Here is a 9,509-nt window from a genome sequence, read left to right on the forward strand (position 1 = left end):
TGGTATGCATCCAGAGGATTGCTTACTGACTGACTCCAGTTCTTCTAATAATTTGCTGATATTCTGTTTCACGCTGCACCTCTTTTTCTTTCTAAATCATTAATTAAAAATCAACCAAACAAACCAACCAAAAACCCTAAAAGGCACTTATTTGAATTTTATGGTACCTAAATACCTCTAAAAAACCAGATCCTTTATGATTCCAGGAAAACAATGCCCTCCTTGTTTCTTGCACTGTGCACAACACAACAGATCTCTGATGTTAGAGATCCGTCCAGGGTTCATGCTATACAACCCCTTACCATGGAATACTGAATACCAAAGCCTTTCAGCAACAACGTGACATTTCATTAATATAGAATTGCTTGCTTTTTTACCTCAGCTATTTACAGTGTGGGTAAGTTTTTCAGAGCAGGTCCTTGATCCCATATGCAGTTTTGGGTGCTAGTATAATAAAAGTAATATAGGAAAACAAATGACCATCAGAATAACAAAAGCAATTCCAACTAAAGCAATAAGAATACTAATGCCCTTGCTCAATTTTTATTAAGATTAATTTAATTTCAGCTTAGTAAAACCCACATATACATAGAATTGTCTCATGTAAATTTCTAAATGCTTTGGTAACTGAAAATGTCAAAAACCTCACATTTTTTTTTACTTGGATCATCTTTGAATTTTAGCAACAATGGACATGAGATTGGTCAAAAGTTTAGATTTTTAACAGTACACATAATCAATTTTTATTAACCTTGCCCTGTCAAAGGCTGTTTCTCTCTTAGGTTGAACAAGCATTAGAAAAGCTGTCTGTGCTGAGTTGTGTGTAATGGGTTTTGTGATATGGATTGCTTTCACAACTAATATGCTTTATGCCCTCTAATCTATGGGATATAGAAAAGTAGAAGTTATGACCTGGTTGCATTTCATGTTACACCACCACTGTAAATAGTTAACCATGCCTTGTTCCCAAACCTGTTTTTTTCCTGGTACAAATTTTTTTATCCACTAGATCTCAAGAGATATCTGAAGGCTCCAGACAAATGACTAAAGAGCCATCTAGCAGTGCAATACACTGAACAGAGACACTTGGCCAGACTTTTGAAAGGCAGCAGTGTAATAATGTGAGGAAGAACTCAGCACTAGTATAAATTAGTCTGCAATTAAAACAGCATGGGGCCAGGATGATAGCAGCATATTGTATGTGTGCTTGACCTTTTGATTATTTTTGCCTATAGCACTAAAAGATCAGGGCTCAGTTAAGTGCTGTACAAATGAACAGTAAGAAGTGATTCTTGTCTCATGGAATTACAGTGGCAAGACACATAACAAGGTGAGGGAAGCGTTATGACCCAGGATCATGACATCTATGAGCTGACCAGATAGAAGTAGATAAAAATAGAACCCAGGTCATTTGACACACACAGATAGCCTGTGAATGTTCTGGGTTCCTCTGTGGCACAAAAAGGACTGCTCTCAAGAGATGGTAGGCAGGATCTGTTTGGAAGCAGCTTTAAATTAATTAGACTGTATAACACAGAGAGAGGACTCTGGCTGTAAAATGCAGGCCTTGAGAAGATGCATCCCAAGCACAGTGGCCAAACGGAAGACAAGAGAAACTACTGATTGATAGCATCAATAACTCTGCTGCACTGAAGGACAATATGAACCTTGTACTGAACACTTCTTTAAAAGTGCTTTTCACTTTCATGCTTTTGCTGAATTGCTCTATGGCTGAGTCTGACTTTGCACTTTTTAAGCACAATTGTGTTAGAAAAGGTTAACTTCCCAAGCTGATTTTGAGCTTTGTGTCTACTTTAAGTAGATCAGAAAAATATAAACTTAACCACACACAGACATCCTGGAAAGCAGATTCCATTTCTTACTAACTAGCTTGAAGAACATCCTGTGTATAAATTATGTCACTTAATTATTTTTTTTTTTTTTTTTTTTTTGTGGTGAAAAGATTTTTGGCCTTTTAAAAAACAACAATTGAAACGATTAATACTCTGAAACCAAATAAGAGGGTAGGTGCTAGAGTACAAGGCTTGCTTGGGGCAGCTGTGCTCTGACTTATAAACATGGGCAGAATGTCTACATGTAAACAGCAAAATTTCAGATGCTGAAAACGTCAAGCTTTTGTCATTAGTTTCTTGTGATATAGTCAGTATTTAGCACTTGTATGAAGTAGATTCCTACTGCATTATTTCTTCCCTACAAGATATGAATATATACAGTTTCATGAATCAATACAGATCAGTAACCAAGTCTTTCCTGTTAACAGTTCCAATTATTCTAGTAATATTAGGCATTTTACTTTTAAAAGATAGGTTTTCAAACTGGTTTTGTAGTTATGTTATGGAATAAGGCTTTTTCTCCTGCTTTGAAGCCTCGGGCACCAGCCAGAGCTGGAGCTTTGTAACACACAGGTAGACTAATGGTCTGATATAGGGTGGCAATTTCAGTGACAACTTTCTATGAAGAAATAATTAGGTTTTTATTATTAGAATAAAATCTGGAATACACAAAAAGCCCCATACTGATAAAACCCAAAACTTTAGCATTAAAGAACATACATACAAAGAAACATCATAAAATGAATTACTTTAACACAGTCTTGGGGAAAGATCATACAGTGACAGGTTACTGCTGGGACTGAATTATGACAACAAAGCTCTGGAGCTCTTAGACACACAGCCTCAGTATAGCCGGATTAACCCTCTGTGAGTTCTGGAACTCTCTTTTGCAGTGAAAGTGTTGTGAGGGATTTTATTAAAGGTAGATTTATCTGAAATAATGGCTAATACTAGTTCTGAAATTCACTACAGGGTTTCTGAATTCTATGTGTTTCTAAAAAGTAATATATTCTCCTTCAAAGGGTTGTGCTCACCACAGGAAAAAAAAACAAAACCATAAATAGCTACATGTTAAACATTATATTTTACAATCTAATAGTCAGCCTGCAAGTATCTCCAAATCAAAACCATGATTCAAACACTCTCAGTGTTCAGTGAAAATCTGATTCTCACCAGCTGCTGCAAACCAGTCCATGTGAGCCAGTCATTATGAGTCAAACTGGATTCAGTTAAAATCCCCCCAGGTAGGAGAAAGGTTCTCTAGAATTAACTAACATAAAGGTGTTTAATGGAATGCCTCTCACAAGCTTGGGGGAATATCAAATTTGGATCTGGAATTAATGAGCTTCATTTTTTAAGTCAAACTTGTTTGTGGCTCTTTATTTCTGTCAAACCTCAAAGACCTTTCTATTTTTCAAGCATACCACTTGAATCTCAGCCTGGCTCAAGTAAACAGCTCATCTTTTTTTTTTGGCCAGCTTTGTGCTTTACTGCAGATTGAGCTTGGAAAGGGGCTTGTATCAGGTGAGTCAGGATGACTGTTTAAGAGATGAGTACTTAGTTAATGCTGTGTATGGTATAGTGAATATGATATTATTCTCTCTACTTGAGAGAGTCCAGTGAAGGGTTATGAGGATGACTGGGGGACTGGAATGCCTGCAGTATGAGGAGAGGCTGAGAGACCTGGGGCTGTTTAGTCTGGAGAAGAGAAGACTTAGGAGGGATCTAATTAATGTGTATAAATATATGCAGGCTGGGTGTCAGGAAGGAAGGGGCAATCTCTTCTCACTTGTACCCTGTGATAGGACACGGGGCAATGGACACAAACTGGAGCACAGGAAGTTCCACCTCAACATGAGGAAGCACTTCTTTACTGTAAGGGTTCCAGAGCACTGGAACAGGCTCCCCAGGGAGGTTGTGGAGTCTCCTTCCTTGGAGACTTTTCAGACCCGTCTGGATGCGTTCCTGTGTGACCTGCCCTAGCCTAGATGGTCCTGCTCTGGCAAGGAGGTTGGACTTGAGGATCTCCAGAGGTCCCTTCCAACCTCTAACATTCTGTGATTCTGTGACATTTGTAGAATACATAACACCACTTGTATTACCAAATCCATGGACAATCATTAAATAAGGTGAAGCTGTTTTACATAAGACAGAAATAAACTGTGGGACTCACTGTCCCAGGAAACGGTGAAGATATAAGATTTGGAATACAAAAATCAGGAAAAGACATGCACATGGATAAAAAGTAATTTTCAGAATTATTGCAACTAATAATAGTGTATTTATCAAGATAAGACACATTAAACTGAAATAATGTGAGGCACAAAGTATTGGGTTTTAGGGCTAGGACAGTACATTGGATTACAGCATATTTCTTAGCTGGGGAGTATGTGCAACTTTTTGTAAAAAGGTTGATCACACCTGCCAATGTCAGAGATTGGCTTGTTTCAGTTCTGACCCTTTGTGAGCATTTCTACATTGTTTTAATATATGGATTTTTCTATGAGTTTGTATCAGCATCATGCAGAAAATAAAACCTATTAAAGGCCTTACTGTGCCTTTAAATGAAGTCAACACCACTTACCCTTTTATTTCAGGAATAGCTGTGTCAAGCCCAAGCTGTTCCCCCCCTCTCCTCCCATTAAAAAGGAACAATAAAATAGATAAAAGTTAGGCTGCCACAATGCTCTATGATTCAGTTTCTTCTAGGGCTGCATAGAAGGCTTGTCAGAATATGTTGCATTGCCTTTGTGTTTCCAAAAATATGTCTGCCGTACATTTTCTCACATTTTTGTCTGTGCACAGAAAGAACCATTTAACAGCAGAATAATATTCACTAATACACTGTCTTACTCTGGGAGGGCATGTGATGGAAATTGCTTCTGGAGATGGCTGTGGAGTTTTGCGAACTGGTCAAACGACTTTTCCACAAAAGAGACCACATTGCAGGTTTGCACCACCTGGACTAGATACAGCTGTATTGGGGAAAAGGAAAAGGCAGAAAAGAGAAATTATCAGAGAGACACATTAAAAAAAATGTACAAGAGAAAATACAGGGTGATTTGAACAAAGAAAATCCTTTCTTTAATGCAGTGCCAAGTGCCAGTGAATTCAGTTTGTAATTTATAGTTTTTGCTGCACAGAAAGAGAAATTTGCTGGATAGCACACAACTCAAACACTGAAAGATCACTGCAGTGTGTGAAAACCAATAATGCACCATTAAAGCACCATATAACAGCCTCGGATTTCTATTAGGCTTCCTAATTCTGTGCCATGCTTTCCGTCTGGATGCTTTAATTAGCTCTTGATTTATTTTTCATTATAGGATATGAACTGTTCTTCTTAATGGCTCCCTGCTAATAGCTGTCTGCCTGGTGTTCTTTCTCTCGGGTAGCTCAATGCTTATGGCACTGCTGATCATCCTGTGATCCTCTTAATCTGGCACAAGCACATCTCCTGTATAGCAGGAGGGACAGTATTTGAGCTCACAGAAGAGTCATTGAAGTTCAAGGGAAATGAGGGCAAGCAAAGAACCTAATACATACAGAGTTAGGCTTTTTGTTGAAACCCAAAATGGTGGCTCTTGCAATTGACTTGTCTGCATCCAGCATCATCCATTCTTGGGGGACAGTCTCTGGAGCTGGAGGCTTTGCAGGGCCTGCCACTGACATCTGTACAAGTGTGTGGATCAAGTTATTGAGTTTAACAGGAAAGCACTCCAAACTTTCCTTTACTTTCCTGAAAAACAAACAAACAGAAGAGGCACTATTTATGTATCTGTTTTGTTTCCATTTATCAATCCTTGGTTTCATGGATGCAAGAACCAAAAAAGTCCCAGATCCTGAAACCTGCCTCACACAGCCATGTACCCACACACACATCAGTCACTGCTATCTACAACAACACAGCACATCCAGCCCCAAGCTCCACTGCCTAAAGAGCTCCACTGCCTAAAGAGTGCTTTTGCCACGGCCAGTCTCCATGGCTTACGTTGGGGTAGTTATTCTTCACGAGCTGGATGCCACTAACCTTCTTTGAGATGCCAGAGACAGAACATTTCCATGTATATTTTGAGGAATTTCAGGGTAGGACAACATGCACTCCCTTCAACAGGTAGAACACAGTGCCCTAGCACTTTCTTTTTGGTTATATTAACCTCAAAGAAACTAATGTGTTTGTGCAAGGCTCTTGTATCCGGTTCACGATTCGGCTGCGCATGATGTGTTGCTAAATCCTATACCTAATTCTTAAAAGCTCTATCCCTGTGGAGACGATTAAGATTTAAAAAAAGAAAAAAAAAAAGAGATATTTTCTCACTCTGCTCCTTCCCATCTCATGCTTGTACAAAGGTAGCCAGAACACACTTCCAATTTCCTAGAGTTTTAAGATCCTTCATCAGAAAAGACACAATAGATAAAAAACATAACTAGATATGCATGCAGACATGTACTGCAAATGTGTTTTAACATCAAAGTGAAATCAGCTTGAGAAATAATACTGCAAGATAATCACTGGTCTTTGAAGAGTGAGATGCAGTACTCACCAGAAAACACTTGCCCTCTTGAATTCAATTGCTGGTTAAGATCTACTTAACTTATGATTTTTATTTATTTATTTATTTATTTAAATATTTCCCTGATTATTTCTACAGCTCCCTGAAGATATTCTAGATAGGCTCTGATGTTATAGAACAACAATTCATTAGTTTCAGGCCATATGGCTGCAAACCTCAACCAAGTAGTCAGCTTTTTTGGTGGGTTGTTTGCTTTTTTTCTTCTGGTTTGGGACTACATCCGACTAGGTTAAAAGGGCTGACAACACCCTTCATCATCCTCTGTTCAAAGCTACGCAAATGCTTCACGTGTCATTTTAAATTAAATTCTTATTCATAGGTTTCTGTGTGTGGTTTGGATTACATACTACGATGATTGAAGCCAACTCCATTCATTGCATTACCCTAATTTTCATGTTCTCAGACATTCTGGCTAAAGTCTGTTGCTTCATAGTTGCAAACATACTGAAAAGAACATTCCACCTGCAGATAGATCCTTGTCTCATCCCTCTACCCCTGCAATGAAATTTCATTCAAAATCCTGTGTGAATTTATCATATACCAATTAGACTAAACTGAGGAAAGAAGATGTCTATGTTTTTCTTAATGTAGTATACAGAAAGGTACCTTTGAATTGATTCATTTAATTATCTTAATTATTAATTACATTCTCCAGAAACAGATACATACAGATTATTTAATAAATGACACAAATTAACACTCAAATGGAAAACAAGAAAACAAATCTCACTTCAAAACATTAGTACAGAATCAATGTGGTGCTGACTAATTAGGTTGCATCTGTGGTGAATTTTTCCTTTTTAACTCCTATGTATTTAATTTAATGCATAGTTTAAACACTTCCTAAATCAGTAAGACATGAATTAGGTAATAGAATCTGTAACTGGGCCATATTACAGCAAAGCAGTTAAAGAATCTGCAATATTACTATGAAGCATAATAACTTTGCAGCTAAAACCCATGCATTTTAATTCACATAAAGGAGGCCTCTGCTTATAAACTAGTATTAATTTGGACATCATCACTATGCAGAGCAGCTGATACCAGAATACCAACCATTTAAACAATTCTGTACTTTAATGTCTTGCTGTTCTTTCCATGGGTCCATTAAGCTTCTAAAATGCTTTTAACACCCAGATTGTCAATCACATACTTTAATCCTAAACTGAGGCTTTTGTTGTCATTGTTGCAGATTTTCCCTGTGAGTTATTTTAAATGATTACATTTAAAATAAAATAAAAACATAAGTATATGTTGTTTCCTCACTTTTTTGATAGTCTGTTTTCTCTGTATGCAGTCCTCCGTTAGAACAGAAAACATTAAGCAATCCTTATGGCATGCTATTAACAAAGAATTCAAAAGGCCTCTTTGCTCTTCTGATGACATCTCAGAGTGTGTCCTCACAGCAAGGTAGAACAATTCTGGTTACAGTTCTCTGCACTTTCTTTCAAGGGCAAACTGGCTTAAGGAAACCCTCTTTCCCACAGCCTCTCTAAAGCTGGATCCTAACTATGTATGGAGCAGGATGTACATCAAACCCCATGGGTTTTATCTTTTTTGATTTTACCTTTTTTTTTTTTCTTTCCATTTTTTTGGCATGGATTAGTTCACTGACCCAGTTTATCACATTGTGGTATCTGGTTTCCCTTTCTGCTAGCATTTTTAAAGTTTATCCCAAGGATCAGTGGTGGAATGTTCTCCTTGAACTCTAAGATGCCGATGCATCATCTTTTTTTCTACAGCTACCTTAGCCATAGGCAAAGAAGTTGGTAAGGTCATGGGTATTTCTTGCTGACATCCTGTTGCTCCCTAGGCCATTATCATCTTTGCCTAAAGCTGGCTCTGCCTTCACAAAATTGACAAAATTTCCTTAGTTACTTCAGAGCTCTGGGAAACCAAGGTGCTTAGAGAATTAATGCCTAATGGTCTATAGTTGGGAAACCTGACGTGACCTATATGAAGGGCATCAAAAGCACAAGTAGTTAAAAGCAAGCAGGAAACTTTCATTTACTAGAGTAACATTAATTGTGAATCACAATATTGTTAACACAGAGTTTTCAGGCAGAAAAAAAACCCACCTGACAATATCCATTTACCATGCAGATTGGTGTCTGACCTACTTCTCAGAAAAGGGAGTTAAATATCCAGGATTATTGAAAACTAATGACTTTCTGCTTTCCACTTGCTGAACTGACTTTGAATTTCAGATGTGGCTCAAAGTCTTTCTACAGAAATGTCAAATTGTGGTATCAGGTAAAACTGGTTGTTGGCTGCTTGTGCAAACAGAGATGGATGAAAAAATGGGCTAATGTTTTCAGGAGTGACTAGTAATAGTGCCTTGATTTTTAGGAAGCAGACATTTCTTATGGGATAGGTATTCTGAAGGCTGGTGCTTAGATCTTTTTGCCATACCAAATTTTCTTCACGGTCTTTTAAGAGCACATACTACTACTGGCTAGTTATCCAGATCTTAGTTTTGGTATATATAATAATAAATATTCACCCCAAACTTCTGAATAATTTTCTTTATCATTCTTGATGGTATTCTGATTCTCATTTCTAGGCTTGAAAATAATTTAGATTATAATAGGCAAAATTTCTTTTCATGGGATTCTCAAATGTTAATGAACATGCTGTTTCATTTGTATCCAACTTTTCCATCCACAAACTTACTTCATTTTAAAACAGATGAGGTAGTATGCCCCCAACAGCTTTTAACAGACTTTCCCAAAATATTACTGCTTTCAGAAACAAACCTTTTCTAATTTTCAGCAATATTTATTCATGAGTAGTCGGTACTCTTTTTGTGTACAGCAGTGATAACCCTTCAATTTAATACTTTATTTCCTACTGTGACAGTATACAGGTAATAATCATATTCTTCTTACCTCTTATATTGCTAGGCTTTAAATTCCAGACTTACTTTCAGACTAACTCTGATCCCATGGATCTGAGCACATGAGGTACTCTTCTGAAGTGCATCTTCCCGTCTAGTTTCCCTAACAGTCCTCCTGTGTGCCTCTCCTAGGACAGACATTCTTCTCCCCTGAGCTGGTGGTATGTGGGGCTTGTACAACAGCAG

General features: G+C 37.7%; 1 protein-coding gene across 1 annotated transcript in view; it reads right to left on the bottom strand.

Moving 5' to 3' along the window:
* PIK3C2G (phosphatidylinositol-4-phosphate 3-kinase, catalytic subunit type 2 gamma) overlaps window positions 1-9,509 on the bottom strand; it is a gene marked incomplete at its 5' end in the record, with an annotated part of 168,311 nt that overhangs the window by 36,359 nt on the left and 122,443 nt on the right. Inside the window, 2 exons of the mRNA XM_008939690.1 lie at window positions 4,707-4,828; window positions 5,400-5,592. Coding sequence (XP_008937938.1) covers window positions 4,707-4,828; window positions 5,400-5,592 — 315 coding nt within the window. The remainder of the gene's footprint in view (window positions 1-4,706; window positions 4,829-5,399; window positions 5,593-9,509) is intronic.

Source organism: Merops nubicus, unplaced genomic scaffold, assembly GCF_000691845.1.
Source record: "Merops nubicus isolate BGI_N331 unplaced genomic scaffold, ASM69184v1 scaffold20044, whole genome shotgun sequence".
NCBI lineage: Eukaryota > Metazoa > Chordata > Aves > Coraciiformes > Meropidae > Merops > Merops nubicus.